Source organism: Hydra vulgaris, chromosome 02, assembly GCF_038396675.1.
Source record: "Hydra vulgaris chromosome 02, alternate assembly HydraT2T_AEP".
NCBI lineage: Eukaryota > Metazoa > Cnidaria > Hydrozoa > Anthoathecata > Hydridae > Hydra > Hydra vulgaris.
The window spans coordinates 43,177,501-43,199,219 of record NC_088921.1 but is presented as its reverse complement, the minus strand read 5'-3'; the positions used below and the strand labels follow the sequence as shown (position 1 = coordinate 43,199,219).

The following is a 21,719-nucleotide window of genomic DNA, read 5'->3' as shown; positions in this document are numbered from 1 at the left end:
ATTTGTTTTCATCACTATTGTTGGTGACATCCATATCCAAACGTAAACAACTTAATAATTTAAAAAGAATTAAATAAATTTTTTTATTTTTTATTAAATTAATTAATTTAGTTTTTTTTTAATTAACTACAACATAATGAAAACAGAAATATTTTTTAATAATTATATACTAAATAGAAATTTTATATTATATAATGTTAAAATATATATTACGGTGGTCCAAAAAATATTTTTTTCAAAAAGTGCATCTAATAAAACAAAACTTTTGTAAAAATTTGAAGTGATTTGAAGCATTTTTAGAGGTTGCACAAGTCATTCAAAGTTTCTGATTACATTGCAAAAAGCAACCTTTTGGAAGATTAAAGTATTTTACATGAATATCAACAGCAAATAATTTATTATTATTCAACAGTTGCAACTGTATCAATGCACTTACTAAATAACAACAAAAGTAAGACTGACAATTATATCAATTTTAGTTATTTTGTGGATGGTCTGAGCCAGTTTGTACATGTTGCATGTTGCTGATCGTTGTCTGTTTTTTGCTGAAATCAATTTGTGGATCTAAGAAAGCTAAACCAATAGGTATTTCACTCAAATACCACAGATGGCGGTTGAATGCTGTAACTGTAGCCTGTCTAATGGCTTGATTTCTGTATTCAGACAATTGACATAGCAAACAAAGATCATTGGCAGGTGCTGTAACTGCACGAGGAGCCTGGAATCATACTTCAATGTAAATGTCACATATAAACATGAGAAACTGGAAAATTCTCTTTTCTTTACCAGCTTTCACTTTGAATTGAGACCTGAACATCCACATTTTGAATGAATAAATGAATCTAGCCACCCAGCGTGCCCGATGCAAAGCTCCAGGTGCTGTGAAATGAACACCACGCTGTGGAGTTCCACTTAGAAAGATGATTGCTAGTTCAAAGAGTTCCCTGTAATTATCTCAAGGTTGATAGATTTCAATATTTGTCTCAGCAATATGAATTGAACGAGCTTTGAAATCAGCAATCTCTACTGTATCTGCTTCCGTCTGGAAGTTGCTCTACTTGATCCGATTCCAATTGTCTTGGAATCTCATAAACAACAGAATATCTGGACCTGTGTATGTAGCTATTTTCATTTTAGAAAAGGCCTTATCAGCTACAATTTCCATAATATGATGCCTACATGCAAGATGTAAAAGTTTAAGGTCAAAAGCTTTTTGTATCAGACTGCATATAATAACATAATCCTCTTATTATGTCACAAACATTCCAGTCATTGATACATCGTACTACAGCGGCTGCCTGTGCTTACGTTCCCAGAAGTAATTTTTGGAACACCAAGTAGTTGTTCTGTTTCAACACCGGACACAATAACGGACAATCTATCAACCTTCTGTTTCTTAGTGATGTTAGGCAACAGCTTTCTGTCCCAGTGAACAACTAATGCTGAACTAGGAATGAATTTGCTACTCAGATCTGTTGTGAGTTTCCTCCTTTTTCCTCTTACTTTCTTTTAATTCCACTTTCTGCTTCATAATTTTATCTACTCCTGCCATGTAATCCTTTCTGCCTTGTCTCTGAGCGTTCAAGAAGGCCCAATCCTCTGGGATTTTGATCAGTGCTTGTGCATTCTGGTGAGAGATTTTAAAAATCCGGTCCAAAAAATCACAAAATGCCTCCTCTGTTTATATTTGAGTAAAGGTTCGACGTTTGCATGCCTTCTTTAGCCCTTGCCATTTTTTGTGGATTTTCAGAGCTTATTTAACTATATCATGCCAATGGGCAGTTGAGATACCAGCTTTCTCCCAAATGTCAAGAACCTGTTGCATTGTTACCTCGGCACTTTCTTTCAACACTATGTTCGGCTCTTTGTGGTGATAAAAGAAGACTGACAAAGTCTCTCGCAATAAGGGCAACTACTTAGTTTGGTTAAGGTTAGAGGCTGGTGTTCCAATCAGCCACACTAGAGACTAATGTCTTGTCTTCATGGCTTCATCATTTGTAGTTGTGGTGGTGGCCATTGCAAACCAGTGACCACTGAAACAAAAACAAAAAAATAATACAGCGTTGATAATTTAGCAAAAGAGCATACTTCTTAATTGTAATTTCTCCAACCCCATGGAGCTGGCCTATTCTGTCACATTATGTATAATTCATAATAGTTTCAAGAGTTTGTCATGGATGTTTGTCATGATTTTGTTATGGATGTATATATATTGTTATAAGATATATATATATATATATATATATATATATATATATATATATATATATATATATATATATATATATATATATGTATATATAAAATATTATCTACAAATTATTCCCCATCAACGAATAAATTAAAAAAATCCTTATTTGTAAAAAAGGATGTAGCACCTTTTTTTTTAATTTATTAAAAGTAAAGTAGGAATTAGTAAATTTGTACTAATTCCTACTTTACTTTTTAAACATTTGATCAGCTGAACCATTTAAATATTCCATCTATAAAATTAATCAATAACTTGCAATATATATAATCTTTTTCTGCAATATTTTTTTAGCTCAAGCAACTTAAATTCGTCAATGGTTTTCATATTGATTGGGATGATAAAATGGAAAGTGCTCTCAGTCATGATTGTGTTCCTTTGGATAGTGATGATCCGTTATATATTATATATACCTCTGGAACAACAGGTCGACCAAAGGTAATTTAAAATTTCTCATACCTGCCCAATGTGTGTGCTAAAGCCCTTGCAAGTGGCTATTTCAGTATGACATCATCAATGATACTTTAGGCAAGACTAAGTATGCAAAGATATTTGTACATATAAATACAAATATCTTTGCATATATATATATATATATATATATATATATATATATATATATATATATATATATATATATATATATACATAAATATATATATAATGTGTGCATAAAAATAATTTTTTTAAAATCCTTTTATTCTTTATCTTTTCTTATTATTATTTTATTATTATTACATTTCTATTTATTATTATTTCTTTTATTATTACATTTATTTGTTAAATTTGTTCTCTTTTTATTGCTACAGTTCTAATTATAGGGTATCGTACGTGGAAATGGTTGTCATGGTGTTGCCTTAAAGTGGAGTATGAAACATATCTATGACTTGAAACCAGGCGAAGTAAAACTGAATTTTTAGGCATTTTGACATATTAAACATATTTTAAATCTTAAGTAAATAATGATCCAATGATCATTGCCTTAATTTGATTATTTGTATATATATAATGGTTATATATATAACCTTAATTTGATTATTTTATCTTTATTGTTTTTATTATGTTTATAGACATGTTCTCACAGTTTTTTTCAAAGAATTATATATATTTTTTAATTCACCTGGAGCCTAACTTTCCCTTTTCCATCCATTCATTTATCAAGTCCAGAATGCCAACTTTTTTTTTAATCTTCTTTGAAATTCCAATATTGTTTATAGGGGTATTTCAAGTAACTAAATTACTTAGGTACTTAAATAGTTGTTTAAACAAATCAAGTATTTAAGTAAATTTTTATTACTTAAGTAAAATCAAGTAATTTTTTTTTCGTGTCTTTCTTATGATCTTAAAGATCTTAAAGCATCAACAGTTGAATGTAAAGTCTCCAATGTTGAAACTAAAGAATCTTTACGAAAAAAGAATAAGACTGAAGAACCTCACCATTTCTCACTCAAAACTCAAATTTAATAAAAAACAAGGCTTACTTAAATGTTTTTGATTGCATCAAAAAAGAAATGGCTGAGTTTGAAGAATCAAATGACTGTCCAAAAATGTTTTAAAAATTGTGCTGTACTTTAAAGTTTTTATCAGCATCATCAATTGTTACTGAAAGATGCTTTAGTGCTCTAGACTTTTTTATTACAAATTTGAGAACATCTTTGAGTGATAAATTGATAGAAATTTTAAGTTTTATCTGGAAAGTTTAGTTAGGTTATGATTTGTAGTACTATATCACACAAAAAATGTAATATTAGATGTCATTTTTGATTGTTTAGAAAACGACAAAAATTACTTAAAATTACTTAAGTTACTTAAGTAATTTGAAAAAAATTACTTAATATTTCTTAAGTCATTTTTTTCCATTATTTGAACACCCCTAGTTGTTTAGTGCAGAAAGATTCTGTGACATTCTGAACAGTTCCAAGTTTCTTATTAAATGCTTCTTCAACATGCTCTATCTTTTTCTTTGCTAGTGAAGGCTTATTAGAGGATTCAAGTAAATGAAGTTTTTGAGGGGAAACTTTTACACAAATTACTGTTGAGCAATGGTTTTTAGCATAATTTTTTTCTTCATATCAAACTTTTATCTCCATTTTGTTCTTTTCTAGTTCTTCACCTTATGTTAACTTGTGTCTGAATTGTAACTGCACTGCAATGAAAATGTTAATCAAGAAGAAGATTTCTGCATTTTCAAAAATACCTAAAATGCTCTTATTATTTCATATTATTATTTTTCCTTTCACATTAGGAATATCTTAAAGAGATTAAATTTTGATCGATAGTGTTTATTTTTTCAGTTGACATTCAATTTTAGTTTAATTTCAACAGAGACTTGTTGACTTTTTCCCATGTAAAAGTAGAACAAAAAAGTTATATATTTCTCCCACCAACTCAGATTGAGAAAATTTGAGCTCCTAACTACAAACAATTTAAATGTTATGTAATTTTGAAACAGTCTGAAAATTTTTTGTCCATGACTGCTGCTATAGATGTCGTAGTATCATGAATTATTTAAGTTCTAGTGAAATAAATTAGCTGAAATTAGATGCTTGATCATTTTTAAGGATGCTGAATTCAAAAATTTTTATAATTTGATTTATAATGGTATAATGGGTTGCTCTTTCTTTAACTCCCAGATTTGCCTAAGTGAATTTTCAAGTTTTTTTAAATGAAAAAGAAGGTATTAGGAACTGTCTAAAACATAAAATCCTTTATTGCATTAAATATCTCTGCGCAAGAAAGCCAATAATCTCTTACTTCTATTTAAAAACAAAACTTTGTGACGTTGTTTTTGAACAGTCCATAAGACCATCTTAATATAAAATATGGTTTGGTCTCTTAAAGCACAATAGAAACATGCCATTTTGAAATTTAAACCAAAATATATATATATAACAATAATACAATGACTGAGAAATACTTTCTCATTTGGAAAATCAAATTCTTAGTCATGAAATTACCTTTCACCAATTCTGATACTTAATATATTAAATATAAATATATTAAATATTAATATACTACAACTGCTAATTAAATACCTGCATGTAACTTTTTATGATATTACAATACTGTATTTTGAAAACTTGATCACTCGTTATTTTTTTTTTATAAGTTATATTTGCTAAATTTAAACTAAAACTTTCCTAATGTTCTAGTTTTCTAACAGAAATATCTTTATCATCATTATTATTATTATTGTTAGTAATAATATTCTTATTGTTATTGTTATTGTTATTATTATTTACATACAAAAGTTCAACTAGATTAGCATCAGCATTGTTGTCATCATTATTTTCATTATCAGCATCATCATCATCATTATCATCATCATCAGCATCATTTTTCAATAACCTTTAATTCTGGGCGGTGTGGAGGATTTGATGTTCCAAGCACGACTTTCATGTCATTTTGTTTATAACATTCCAGAGCCAGTTTACTACTATGACATGAAGTTAAATCAGGTCAAAGTACATGTCTACTATCATGTGATTTAACGAGAAGTAAAAGACATTTTTGTAAACACTCTTTTCTCTCCGAAAAGCGTGAATTCTTCCTGCAGAAAGATATAGTGCTGCTTTTTTGCCACACCTACAACTAGCTTACCAAATCAAGGGTTTTTAAGCAAACTTATAATGTTTTGTGTATTTAAATTTCTTATCTTTTTTTTCTTTATATTTGGAAATATAAAAGGCTGCACCAATTGCTGATGATTATACTTGATATAAAGAATATGAATAACTTAAGTTTCATCATCTTCAATAAAAAATTTTGAGAAGTGTATTATTATACAACTTTCTGCAGTGGGAGAACACTTTTTTTTTTTAAGTTTCAGATGGGTTAGACACTTTTTGTGATTTGAAAGAATGAAGACCATCTTTAAAACTTTCACAACAAAACTATGAGAAAATCTTTTGAGTGTTCCCTTAATGAGTGACTTGGGTTAATATTATAACTGTTAACCAGTTTTCCAACCTATTTTATATCTCGAAAAACCTCCTTTCTTCCACCACCAGGTTTGCGTTTGATAGATTTTGTTTGGGAAAAAAAGTTTAATAACACGACTAACAGTGTAGAGAAGTACTTGAAACCTTTTTGCTATCGAATTGTAGCTTCTATTTGGATTTTCTAAATATTTATAATTTAAAATTAGTTTATATATTTAAAATATTTATGCATAATTTTTTTCTCTAATGTCTTCTTTTGTTAATTTTAAAACTTCTTTTAATTAATATGGGAAAACTAAACTGTTTTTCAAACAGCAACATGTTGTAAACAAAATGCCAATAAAAGTAAAAGATATATTAATACAATGACTTAAAAAAAAGATGTATTTATTCTTTCATATTTATTTTGTGTACATGCTTTAATAATATTGTTAACAGTTTAGTATAAGTAATTTACTTAATATTATTGTTAACAGTTTAGTATAAATAATTTAATCTTAATATTTGATGAGTTTAAAAGATTAGTATACTATAACAGTTTATTACAAATAATTTATATTAAACTTATTTTTTTGTGATGTGTGTATAATTTTTTTGATAAAAACTGTGTGTTTTATTTTTTAGAGATGGTGGGCTGCTTCAGACATAGGTTGGGTTGTTGGGCATTCTTATATTGTTTATGGACCGCTTTTAAATAGAAGTACAAGTATTCTATTTGAGGTATATTTTTTGATGTAATAATGTTTATGCAAGTAATTTTTTATATAAAAGCCAAAATGCTTTTATATAAAAAAGTTTTATATATAAAAATTATTTATAAAGAATAATTTATATATATTTCAACTAAAAAAAAATTTAGACTAAAATGTCTGCAAGGCTTAAGCTTATAGGAATTGTGATTTAGGATTTAATTATTTTCACACAAAAATTTCTTTAAAGAATAGTAAATTTTTGCTTTTAAAGTTTATCAATTAATTTCTAAGATTTTTAAATAACATTTATAATACCTTATTATATCTTTCTATCATTTATTTACATTTAATTTATTTGAAAAATTTTTTTTTAATTTTTTTATAAATTATTTGATAATTTTTTCTTAACAGTACAAAATTTACATTTCTTTCATCTTTGTCATTAAGATTAAAGTTTACATTTTTTATATCTTTTTTATTAAGATCAAATCTTTCTTTGATTAATTTATGCACATCAACTTAGGGGTCATCCATAAATGATGTCAGTAAATATAGGGGGGGAAGGAGTGCTGGAAAGTTTGACACTAATTGACAATGAGGAGGGGGGTGTTGAGGCCAAAATGATGTCAATTTAAATTATTTTTTTAGTTTTAATGAGCAGATTTTAACGGTATTTACATCTACTAAATGGTATAGAAATGATGTTTTGTTTGTGGGGAAATTAATATTAAATGCGGGGAATTTGATATTATATTTTATTAAATTACTTATAATATAATATTATAAGTTAGTATAATAAGTTTCCCAGAATCATTAAATAAATAACAACTACTAACATAAAATAAAAACTACTATCGTTTTATTAATATATTACCATTTGACTGCGAATCAAATTATGTTAGAAATATTAACTCTTTGTATATAAAATTCACAATTGTTATTCGCTTCCTAGCGGATTATAAAATGTGGTTCAAAGTAAACTTATAAAAGTAAACTCATAAATTTATCATTTTTTGAAATTAAATTGTTGTTATTTCAAATACGAAACTATAATTGCTCTCTAGTTGATTGTAAAACGTGATGCAATGCAAACACATAAAGTCTATTGAAAATTCGAAACGCTAATTTCTCCCTAGCGGGTTAAAGAAACTTTTTTAAAAAGCTTGCGCTAACGATGAGCAAAATCATTATTCTGATTGTGATGTAAACAATACTAATGAATCAATATTAAAATATGGATAAAACCATATTACTTAACTTATTGATGGTCTTGTATGGAAATGCTCATCCCAATAAAAAAAAGGCTAATATTCAGAAAGACGTCCATATTATATGGAGTTCATTAAAAGAAGAGAAACTGGTGCATAAGGATCTTGAATCAAGAGTAATGTATTTAATCAATTTATGTAATGAAAAGGCAATGAAGTTCAAGAGCAAGCAATTATCATTTTGGGCAAATACTCCAAAACAGTCTGCCCCCAATACTCCACTTGAATTTGACAAGAATTCCTCACAGTTTGTTGAGCCCACCAATGAGCGATCTGTTTGATGATCAACAAAGTGCATTAACTTTGAGTTTATTGACCACGAAAAATCAAAAAAATGCAAGAACAGTGGCTCAAGATCGACTCAATTCTGAGATTGCAGCTTTAAATTGTGAAGTTGCTGGACTGAAGACTAGAAAGAGAAGTGGATTCATTGCTGAAGCTGAAGAGGATGATTTGAAAAAGAAAAAGAAGAAACTAGCTCATCTATGTAAAGAACTGGCCAAAAAAAAGTATGATCAAGCTCAACAGAAGAAAACTAGAGAACTGAAAAAAGTTAGAATGGAGGAAATCTGCTTGGAGCATCCAGAAGTCAAAGAAAAACTAAAAATCAGAAAGAAACCTGGTTGACCGTCATTAGAAGTAGATCAACCACTTCTTTTGAAGGCGATTATGGATATTGCTCTCCGTGGTTTGTCCGCTGATGAAAGATGTCAGAGGTTCTTCGGGTAATGATAGCTTAGCTATGTTTGTTAATATTGTATTTGTTAGAATTTTACTCTTAATTAGTACTTGCACTATTGTAAATATCCTTGAAATGTTAACAACTAATTTCAAAATTCGATTTGAATATAATTTACGAAATAAATCCTGTTTTCTGTAAAAAAGTTAATTATATCCAAATATATTTCTTTATTATTTAGAGGATTAAAACTCTCGATGAATTGAGATCCGAGATAAACAAAATTGGATTTGCAATCAACAAGAGCGCCCTCTATACTTGTCTACTTCCGAGAAGTTAGGGAACATTAGAAGGCAAAAGGCACATCAAAACAGTCCCTGTTAGATTGATCAGTCCTCAGAATGAATCTCAATTAAAACATGTTGACGGACTCTTTTACAGTTCAACTATAAAATATGTGGAAGAAGTTTGTTCTATTTTAGGGCCAGATGAAGTGTATTTCATTAGCCAAGATGACAAGGCCAGAGTGCCAATTGGAATCACAGCAGCCAAAAAACAGGCGCCGTTGTTGATGCAATTGGAGTACCGGGTAACTCTCCCGGACCACAACTGGGTCGTGGCTGCTAAACACAAGCTTAAACCATCTGTATACGCTGGAATTACGATCAAAAAAGATGGTCTCGGAAAAACAGATGCTGTTACATATTCTGGACCTACCTTCATTGCTGTTCGATCAGGAAAACATGCATCCTCAACCGCCTTCGCTCATGGATTAGACTTTCAGCGGCTCTTGGATATCAAAGAATTCGACTCTATTATCAGAGATTTTCAAACTAATATGGTTTAGCCTATCGTTGTGTTTAGCGTTGATGGAGAACCTGACAAAAATCCCAGAGATTTGCCATTTCTTGAAGAATAACCTTGACGCTCTTTTCATCATGATGAACGCTCCAGGCCGCAGTGCATTCAACAGAGCTGAGCGACGAATGGCACCTCTAAGTAAAGAATTATCTGGGGTGATTCTTCCGCACGAACATTATGGAACTCATCTTGATTCTCAAGGTAATTACATTGACAAAAGTTAATTTGTAAAAATATTAATATAATTTATAACCAACATATCTTTTTAAATCAGGCAGGACAATAGACGAAAATTTAGAAAAACAGAACTTTGGTTTTGCTGGACAGGCTTTGGCTGATATTTGGTCTGATCATCAAATTGACGGTTATCCAACCATTGCAGAGTATATTGATCCAGACAATTCAGAGCTAGAGTCAAGGGGCTTTTTATTACAAGATCAACGTTGGATTGCCGATCATCTTTGTACAAGTCAATATTTTATTCAAATTGTGAAATGTGAAAATCGTTCTTGTTGTTGGACTATTAGAAGCTCTTACTTTACTCTAATTAGAGCAAGATTTTTTCAGCCACCTGTCCCTGTCAACCAAACGAGAGACGGGCTCAAAGCAGTAGATGTCTCAGAAGGAGCAAAAGAATTGTTTCCATCATCCGTCTTTATGCTCATCGCATCAAACATTGAAAGTATTTTTCCTCGTACTGCCAAAGGATTTCCAATTTTGCCGTATGTGGCGTTTTGTCCATCAATTCAGTCTAGCCTAGCTGAATCTGTAAAAAGTGCAATATCTACTTTATCTCTCAAGCTATGTTGAAAAAGCACGCTTCTATCCATTCTTCTGCTATAACACTCCCCCTAATCAAAAGGGTCCAACCTGTTCGTATTGCTGCCAAGCGTCAGACAGAATTTTTGGCAATCATCGCCTTCCAGAAGAGTTCGGAAACTGCTAAATGGTTAGATGAAAATGAAGTTGATGCAACGAATTTGATTGTACCTCAAGAATATGATATCCTTTTAGGGCGCAGAGAGCATTCACTACCTATTGTTTCAATCGATGATCACTTCAACAACCCATGGGAAGATTATATTAAAGATATATAATACTATTTGCTTAGTTGATTATTTAATGAGATATCGACTATTATATAATATAATTTGATGAGATCTACTATTATATAAATGTATAATTTAGTCAGAAAAAAAATCAATGGTTTTTAAGCATTTTTATTGTTTTTAAGGGGGGAGTACACAAAAACTGACATCATATATAACGGGGGGTTGGCCAAAAATTGACAGTTTGACAAAGGGGAGAGGGGGAGTCAAAAAATTGAGAAAAAACACTGACATCATTTATGGATGACCCCTTATCTCAACATAGTGGGGGGGGGGGGGGAATAAGAGTTAAAATTTAGTAAAATAGTTCAAATCATGATACCAGCTTGAAACTTTCAGGAAGTTGTCTATGAATTAACAGAATTCAAAAAAAAAAAAGACCCCATTCTAAAAATATTTTTTAGGTCCTGGGGTGACCCCCAACTGAGTTGACTGCAAAAACTATATAATCTTCTAAACCAACGATGTAAAGTTGCATTAAGAGCAGAATTTAAAAAAGAAATAATTTAAAATCAACAGCTATACCACATTACTAATTAAAATATGGTTAGAAGCATAAAAAAAGTTATATTTATATTTCAAAGAAATAGACTTAATTTGTTTCAAAATTTTGTAAAAACTTAATAATAATGAGATTTGTTCATTTTTATTCTTAACACTGACCAGAACACTTGCATAGCTCTGTTTGCATTTGCCAGGACCTACGACATTGGTTTCAAAGTGGAGGAGCACAACCGTCAATTTCTAAAAAAAGTCCTCTATATCTAGGAATTTCAAAAAAGTTAAAATCTCCTTTAGAAAAAAAGTGTGGGAGAAAGGAGGCAGTGACCCCCTGGTGTCTTCGGGTAAAATCTGTTGTGGCACCAAGGATTATCCCCAATGACTCTATATAAATAATTATATGTAAATACCATTTTTAAATATTTTATTCAAAAATATTTTTTGAATAGGTTAATAAGTCCGTACAAGTACTAAAAAAAATATGCACCTTTCTTGAAACACAGCTCTTTTCAAATGCTGAAAGAGTGCATCTTTTGTAGGTGGTAACCCCACACTCTGCCATGACTTTTTAGTAAACAGCATTCTTGAGCATATAGCAAGGTTAGTAGCGAAACTTGTCTTATCATAAAGTAGAATTTTGTAGCATTTAAACTTCAGCAGTGAATTTACTCTGCATCAGGTGAAATTACTCTTGTAAATGCTCTAATTATTTCTTCATCTCCATTGTTCTAGAGACTTCATGCAAGTTTTTTCTCTTGTTCTGCAAATGAGGATATGGTATTACACCCAGTGAATGCAAACCACAATGAAACAGCCTCTGCTTTTCCTCATATTTTTTGCACTGACAAATGTATTAAAATTTCCCATTCTGAAACTCTTAACAAGCAACAGGATTGTTGCTTGTAACTTCATAGCAGTAAACTAATAATTAATTTGGCTGTATACTATTTTTTGTTAATGGATCCACAAGTCAAAGAGATTAGTAAATAATTTTTAGAATGCTTTAGCCAATAGTGAGTATAAATCAGCTAATGAAACTTGTGTCGCATACCTTGAACATTTTACTTTTCGACCAGTCAGCATGGATCATGCTCATCCAGAATTTGTTATACCAGCTTTAGTTATGGCATCACAGTAACCTCTGCTTTCTAATCAATCTCTAACCAAAGATAAAGAGGTCATTTCTAAGTGTAACCCACCCATTATCATCAAAATTTTATCTTAGCTATATAGTTCTGGGTAGTGCCACTGAACTTGTTTACCTAAAGCATACACTAGTTGTTCAGCAGTTATTATAGGGACTTGATTTGGGTTGATTTTTGCTAAAACTTTTTTAGCTATATTAAAAGTTTGTATTACCATAGATGTTGAGTTTATCAATTTATTAATGATTCACAACAAAACAGAAGTATTTTTTGTTTTCTTCTTATCTATGTCTTGAATGAAATACTGCTCAAGAAATTTGCGTTGCGCCTTCCCCATCTGAATTGTTTTTCAAAACTTTAATCCTCTGACAAAAAAAAAACATCACTAAAAAATTGTATTAAAAACAAATATATTATTATATAATCACATCAATTTCTTTGAACTTCTCTAGGTTAATAAATATATATCCAGTGTCTCTTTCTTTTCTTTTGATTTAGAAGAATTAATAATGTTGCTATTAATTGATGATTGCTCTTGACATAAGAAACATTTATCACACTTGCGTTATTTGTATTTCTTGATAACTCATAACCTGTTGTAGCATTCACAAGTTTGAAACTCTTCTGAGACATTACAATTTATTATTAAATCAAAATAACTAGTTTTATTATAGCTATTTTCAATTCCTTTGTTCAAGCTTTAGTTAAAAATTACCAAAATAAAAAATATATAAAAAGGAAATTCATTGGTAAATTATAACTCCTTATAACTAATTATAAAAACCTGAAAAAATAACATGTCTTTTATACAATCATGAAAGTTACTTTTTATGAAAGATACATTTATTAACTTATTAATGAAAAATAAGCAAATTGTTGATTTTTTGTTTACATACACTGTTTGCACTTACCTAAAAAAATTATATATAAATGTTTTTTTATAAAACGTTTACAGTACGACCACTTGCATCGTTTATGCTTTTATTTAAAGCTGATTTTACACTGTATGATGAAGTCCATTTGTCTAAAAGTTAAAGACTCTGTAACTCAAATCCAAAGACATTTATGAATGGGTTCCTTTTCCCTATCAATTTGTATAGTTGTTGACAGGAATTTTGCCAAGTTTCATGCTGGTATCACAATGTGAACTATTTTTACCCTTATTCTCTCCACTAATAAGTCTTGCTCTCTTATAAGACCATTCCTTTTCATGAGAATATACTTATATATTATATATGCTTTCCGCTTTGGTTATCTGTTTAACTCTTCTTTAAATTGACTGCCCATGACAAGGCCAACTCAGTACATTTATAAAGGGAAATATTTTTGTTTAACATCTTCTATTGTCAGATCTCATGTAAGAACAAGTTCATAGGTTGTATAGAGAGCAAATAGAGAGGTAGTATTGTATAGGTTGGTAGTTCATAGGTTGTATAGAGAGTTCATAGGTTGTATAGTTCATAGGTTGTATAGAGAACAAGTTCATAGGTTGTATAGAGAACAAGTTCATAGGTTGTATAGAGAACAAATAGAGAGGCAGTATTGAAAAACTCTTGATGGAGAGACAATTTAGAAAAACTATTAAATGGTCATTTAATAGTTTTTCTAAATTGTCTCTCCATCAAGAGTTTTTCAATACTGCCTCTCTATTTGTTGCTGCTCAGAGTCTCTCCATCAAGAGTTCAAATGCTGTAAACAAAGTCCATTTGTATGTAGTGCACAAACTCAACATTCTTCCTAATTTTATTTACTAACAATGAACTGCTCCAACTGACCATCGTGTGTTAACATTATTAACATCTTTTTTAAGCTTTTATCAGTACCATTCTTTTTAAAAACTGTATATATGATATTCTGAGCAATTATTTTGTATGTGTTTAAACTTTTTCATGTATGAAGTAACTACATACCATCAGGCTCTTGACATACTGTATAATGCTCTTTTTTTATTATATAATGTTTTTATTGTAGCATAATGATATTTTTATTATAGCATATATTAGAACTTTAGCACTATCAAGTCTACCATAAAAAAACACAATCAATAATACTAGTTTGCATGAAGCATCAAATTCTAAAGAAAAAGGTTGCATACTTTTTTCTTAAGATCTTCCAACTTTATTGTGGTAGATAACTATCTTGGTAGTATCCTCTTTAATTATTTCTGCATCCATCAAAGCTGTAGTCGCAATTGCAGTTGTTTCCTGTAATCCTGTACCACTTTGTGTGCTTGTTAAAGCTATGTTGGAAATACTTTCATAGTTTCTTTGTCCACCTTTATGATATTTAACTTCATTCTTTTGATAAATCAAATTGAGTTCAGTATTACTGTTTTTTAATACTCATTACTAAATGATTCCTCAGTTTTCCTGATTTCTAATGGCTTGTTGCAATTCTTTATTGATTTTTGTTGTAACTACAGATAAAGTAATTGATTTTTCATTATTTTGTAAAAAAATGCAATTAAAAATATTTTCTGTTATGCTTTTTTTAAACAGTTATGTTTAACATAAGTACAATTAAACATAACAATTAGTATAAGTAGCTAAAAATATTTCTTAAAATCATTTATCTTGTATGTCTTAATTATTTATCTTGTATGTCTTAATTATTTATTTTGTATGTCTGAATTATTTATCTTGTGTGTCTTAATTATTTACCTTGTATGTCTGAATTATTTATCTTGTATGTCTTTATTATTTATCTTGTATGTCTTAATTATTTATTTTGCTAATTTTAAGTTGAAATAGTAAGATATGTTTATAATATACAATAATTTATTTTATATGTCTGAATTATTTATCTTGTGTTAATTCTTTATTAATCTTAATTATTTATCTTGTGTATCTGAATTATTTATCTTGTATGTCTTAATTATTTATCTTGTATGTCTTAATTATTTACTTTGTATGTCTTAATTATTTATCTTGTATGTCTTAACTATTTATCTTGTATGTCTTAATCATTTATCTTGTATGTCTTAATCATTTATCTTGTATGTCTTAATTAGATTTTGCTAATTTTAAGTTGAAATAGTAAGATATGTTTATAATATACAATAAGTTATTTTAAAAAAGAAGTTTAATCAATTTTTGTTAAATAATAAAGTAAAAATCAAAACTAGTCAAAAGAATCTCCTTTCTCTAATTTTAAACAGCATTCTGCACTAAAGCAGCATTCTGTTTGTTTATTAAATCAGCTAATCTAGTTTGATTTGGACTAGTAGTTCCTACTTTAGCTCTTTGTCCGAATATAAAAACGTTTTTTTGGAGGGAATTTTCTTTTTTTTTCCGCATGTGCATTTAATGTGGGTTTCATTGTTTTTTCCATTTTTACATTCTGACAAAAAATATTTTCTATTGAAAAGTAGCAATTTTGCAATTATAAATTTAGTATATAAAACAATTATTCAAGTGTAGTCTTCAAGAGCATTGGAAATCACCAGCATACCAGACTTTATTAAAAGTCTTTGACATGTCTCGATCAATAGCTTTTTCTTTATTCCTTCCAAATGTATGTCTTATAAAACCCTCCTGTTATTATAAAGTTCTGTTATTATAACGTTCTGTTATTGTAAAGTTCTGTCATCATAACATTCTGTTATTATAAAGTTCTGTCATTATAAAGTTTATTGTAGAAGTATATGTTATTATAAAATTCTGTTATTATAATGTTTTTTTATTATAAAGTTCTGTTATTATAAAGTTTATTATAGAAGTATATGTTATTATAGAAGCCCTTCTCTGTTATTAGGGTTAACAAGTCAGCAGTAGAACAACACAAATTTAGATTCATATTGATTATTAGAGATTAAGTTGTTGGAATAAAGATGAGCTTTATAATTAAAGACTCAAAAACCTTGCATATTAATTTTAAGCTACATTTTGATTTGTTTTAAGGGTAAACCTATTGGATGCCCTGATGCAGGAACATTTTCAAGAATCATTGATGAGTATGATGTTGTTTCTTTGTTTACTGCACCTACAGCAATGAGAGTTATAAGAAATGCAGTATGTTTGTTTCGTCTTATTTTTACTAGCTTTTACTGTCTTATTGTAGTTTCATATTTCATGAATGACCTAATGGTAAAACTTTTTTTCTTTTTGGAAATAAAATTTGAATGTTAAAAAAGATGTTAAATAAATTTTATTATAGGATCCTGATGGCGATCTCTCAAAAAAATATAAAATGGAAAAGTAAATTTAGTTTTATTATTGTTAATTTTTATATAGAAAATTTTTACAACTAGAAAGATTTTCTAAGAGTTTTTAAAAATGTTTTTTTTTTTTTTTAATGGTGTTTTGTTTTTTTTAAATTAATATTATATTATGTTTTTTTTTTTTTTTTTTACACACATTTTAGCCATAGCCATCTTGAAACAAATAATATTTAGTTATATATAATAAGTTTTTTTTGTAAGTTTATAGTAAGTATATACTTACATAAAGTATATTGAAACTATATATTTATATCAAATACATACTTATATTAAACAGCCCTCAACATTATGGTTAACCTTGCCAACTTAACTACCAACCTAAATATGTTTGAGGTCAGTGATTTTTTGCTGACCTTGTTTCCAAGTACTTATATACTAAGTACAAGCTTCTTATACAGCAATTATGGAAAAAAATTCAAGTTAAAAAATTTGATTAGCACATGGTAAAATATGCTTTGCTTCTTTTGTTTTTTCATTAAAGGAATTAAATAATAGTTTTTTATCTTCTTTTAACATACTAAATAGTATTTCTAGTCCTGTTTGAGCTAAATTTTAATCTTGAAGGTTAGCAGACATACTGCAAGGTACTAGGTACATATATTGCAAGATGGAAATTTAAAAAGATTTTGTTAAAATAGAAATTATTATAAAATTTATATAGAATTATTAAGTTAATTAAATTGTTGAGAAAATAATATAGTTAGTGGTTGAATAGAAGAAAATTATTATTTTGAGTATTCATTTTTTAGTTTTAAAAAGAAATTAAAATCTGTTATAAATTTTTTGCTGTAAAATAAATTCTTTCTAAATTCTGTATTATTTGCAACATTACTATCAAATTATTTAGGAGCTAATTTTCTGTAACCATGGTTTCTACAACGACCATGTATTTTTAAAAAATATTTCAGAGTCTGTTTCAAGTATATTGTCAAATTATTTTGGGCCTAAAATTATTCAGATTATTTGTGAAATCTTTTATTGTGTGATTATCAAGTTTTTGTAAACATTTTTATTAGGCTATCAATTACAGCTATTGCATCAATTAAAATTTTCTAGTTCTTGAGTTTTAGTTTAATACTTGAATTTGTTTTTACTACATTACTTTGTTTTTCATGAAGGATGAAATAGAAACAATGAAACTAAAAGAAATAGTTTTTTTTCCAATAGATTTGATCTTTTTCTTTTATTAAAACATTAAATGAATGCATTTCATCAAGATTTTTAACAACAGTTTCAAATTCTAATCTATACAGCTTTATTATTTTTATGACACAAGCTGTCCACTGGGGTTTTATGGCGTGAGCTGTCCACTGGGTTTTTGACAAGGTTCATAATTGTAATGCATTTTCAGTTTTAAAAGTTTTTTCTTTAAATAAAAAATATATTTTATTACTTAAAGAAAAAATTTTAAATGTCTAACTATGCTACTAGTGTCAAAACTTTGTTTCAAAATATCTATGGGCTTGGCACAGTATAAATATAATTTTCTTTCAAAATATCTATGGGCTTGGCACAGTATAAATATAATTTTGTCGCCAACTTGTTTCAAAAGTTTAACATTGGTTCAATAATTTTTCCTGAACTATTACTTACAAAATTGTAAGATTAAATGGATATTCAGGGTTTAATAAATTGTTTTCTAAAATGTTAGTTGTTTGCTAAAACTAGTTTTGTTTCTTTTTCGATCTTCAAAAGTCAAAGCTGTCTTGACTACAAATATATTTTACACAAATGTTAACATATTACTAAAATTGTCTTGACAAATAACATATTGAACACATGCTGTAAATGTTGTTGTAATGGTGTTGCATCTATATAAATATTTTCTTCTTTTAACTTTTTTATAGTTATTTGTTTCTATTACTTAGCTAGTACTTCAAAATATCATTTTGAGATTTCTGACCAAAGTAAGCATCTTAAATGATCATGATAGAGACTCCTCAATCTAGAATTTTATAAATGAATTATATTAAGAGAAGTTGAATTAACTGCAATTTTCTCCACTTTCATCACCATCACTTTCATCATCATCACTTTCATCACCACCGCTTTCATCATCATCACTTTCATCACCAGCACTTTTATCACCATCACTTACATCACCACGGCTTTCATCACCATCACTTTTATCACCATCACTTACATCACCATCACTTTTATTACCATCACTTACATCACCACCGCTTTCATCAATATCACTAACATCACCACCACTTTCATCATCATCACTTTCATCACCATCACTTTTATCACCATCACTTACATCACCATCACTTTTATCACCATCACTTACATCACTATCACTTTCATCACCATCACTTTTATCACCATCACTTACATCACCATCACTTACATCACCATTCTTGTTTTAATCATAAGTCTAAGTCTAGAGTGATCAGGAGCTTCAAATATGTTGATCAGGAGCTTCAAAAATGTTGATCAGGAGCTTCAAAAATATTGATCAGGAGCTTCAAAAATGTTGAACAGGAGCTTTAAAAATGTTGATCAGGAGCTTCAAAAATATTGATCAGGAGCTTCAAAGATGTTGATCAGGAGCTTTAAAAATGTTGATCAGGAGCTTCAAAAATGTTGATCAGGAGCTTCAAAAATGTTGATCAGGAGCTTCAAAAATGTAGAGAGACTTTTTAGTTGACAATAATATTCTTGATGATTTTAATTTGGTTCCAGTTGTTTTTAACTTAATGCAATTAACTAAAATCTTTTATAAATTAAGAGGGTACACCATAGTAGATATGATGCAGTTCATATGTGGTAATAAATATTCAAAATTACAATCACTTTGTTGTTGTGTAAAATTCAACACAGCTTGATTTCAACATTCTAATGAGTCCTAATTCTTTTTAAAGATTTGCATGACAAAAGGTAACAATAATGCTTTTCTGAAAGTCAGGCTGTTGTTTTGTTTCTTTGAAAATTCTCATTTCTTGATAACAATATTACAATGAAATAAAGTTCTTGAAGTAGATGCAATGCAAATAACTAAAGGTTTTTGTTATATGGAATTAAACTATTTCAAACATAAAAAGTCAATAACTGAAATTGAATTCAAGAAAAGTTGAAAAAAACGTATTTATATCTGATTCTATGACTTTCTAAACATGTATGTTTTTATAAACACTTTTTTTTTAAGGTTAAGAGTTGTGTTTTTAGCTGGTGAAAATTGTGAACAGGATTTGTTGAAATGGACATCAAGTGTTTTCAAACGACCTGCTCTTGATCATTGGTGGCAAACAGGTTTTATAAATATAATAAAGTTCATTCAAGACATTGCTCTCTAGTTTCCTATTGAGGAGCTAAATTGTGAAAAATTCTTTTCTAAAATTAGGAATTTTAAATTGGTACAATTATTTTATTTTAATAGAGAGTGGCTGGCCTATTACAAGTCACCATATTGGACTTGGCTTATCAACTAATTATCAATATGGTTCAAGCGGAAAACCTTCTCCAGGGTGGAATGGTATATTTTTTTCCTTGACGGGTGACTACTGAAAAACAAGACTAAATTTAAAAACACACAACTCCTTTAAGTCATAAGTAAAAGCAAAAAAGAAAATATTTTGGAAAGTATTTTATTCTATTTTTTAAGTACTTTATGTTTTTACAAAAAAATGAATGAAAAAATAAATTCAAAACAAGAAGAGATGTGAAATGAAAACTTGTATTATAAAAGCATGTTTATGAATTTTATTTGAGTTACATAAATGTTGGTAAAAAGTTCACTTATGACTACTTTAAAAATGAGAATATACCTTAAAGTACTATCTGCAAGATAAATAAATGTGTTGAGAGTAAATATGAAAACCAATGAATTCAATGAAAAGTTATAAAAATGATCAAGGCAAACATTAAAAGGCTTAAACTCATGTTTGATCATAAAGACGTAGTTTCTCAATGACAGGCAGCTAAAAAGTTTAATCTGTACTCAGTAGAAATTTAGTAAAACATTAAAAACAAAGACAAAAATTAAATGAAAAAAATATATATTGATTCAAAAGCATTTAGACCAGCTAAAATCAGTTGCTAGAAGTGCAGTCATTTGTTTCAGAAATTCAAAAATCATAAATCATTCATTGACAATGAGTTTTATTTTGTGTTAAATCATTCCAATATCTAGTAAAAGATTTTTGAGTATTTTGTAATTGTCTACAAGAATAATATGCATGCAGAAAATCTTAAAAAATTAAGTTTTAGAATCAGTAATGCTATATAATAGTATCAAGTATTGCTATATAATAGTATCAAGTATTGCTATATAATAGTATCAAGTATTGCTATATAATAGTATCAAGTATTGCTATATAATAGTATCAAGTATTGCTATATAATAGGGTGGAGCGATTTTCATAGCAAAAAAAAAAAGAGTTTAAAAACCAATATTACTGAGACACGAATCAATGTCTAATTATTATAAGATAAAAGTAAAAAATATTTTTTGATTTTGATGAGATCTTGAGGGTCGTCTTTGGAATTTAAATTTTTGACATGTCCTAATATTTTTGAATTTTTTTTTTTCTAAACCATATCAACCTTGGACTCAAAAAAAGCTTGTTTCATAAATGAAAAAAATGCTTGTTTCATAAATAATAATTTTATTAAAAAAATTTTTTAGTGAAAAAAATACTTGCAAAAATATACCTTAAAACCTCCGTTTTGTTGAGGAGGGGGGTTTTTAATGAAAAAAATAACTCTACTTTTTTAATTTTAATTTTTTAATAAAAACAAATATTATTTTCAAAATCAGCATATTATTTTGCTTCTTTTAAGTATCAAGTTGATATAGTTTAGAAAAAAAAAATTTAAACAATATTAGGACCCATCAAAAATTTAGAATCCAAAGAGGAACCTCAAGAACTCATCTAAACTAAAAAAAAAAAGAGTAAGGTTCTTTTTTCACCAAAAGATATTGATTTGCTGCTCAGGCAAATCAAATTTCAAAAATTTTCAAAACTGCTCCACCCTACTATATAATAGAATGCTATATAATAGAATCAAGTATTGTCTTAATAAAGTTAATATTGAGCTCATACGGGGTTTA

At 28.4% G+C, this 21,719-nt stretch overlaps 1 protein-coding gene across 1 annotated transcript in view; it reads left to right on the top strand.

Moving 5' to 3' along the window:
* Positions 1–21,719, top strand: part of LOC100213614 (acyl-CoA synthetase short-chain family member 3, mitochondrial) — a 101,040-nt gene that overhangs the window by 53,742 nt on the left and 25,579 nt on the right. Inside the window, exons 6-12 of the mRNA XM_065790996.1 lie at positions 2,543–2,686; positions 3,070–3,150; positions 6,814–6,909; positions 16,344–16,454; positions 16,600–16,640; positions 19,815–19,918; positions 20,046–20,141. Of these exons, the coding sequence (XP_065647068.1) occupies positions 2,543–2,686; positions 3,070–3,150; positions 6,814–6,909; positions 16,344–16,454; positions 16,600–16,640; positions 19,815–19,918; positions 20,046–20,141 (673 nt within the window). The remainder of the gene's footprint in view (positions 1–2,542; positions 2,687–3,069; positions 3,151–6,813; positions 6,910–16,343; positions 16,455–16,599; positions 16,641–19,814; positions 19,919–20,045; positions 20,142–21,719) is intronic.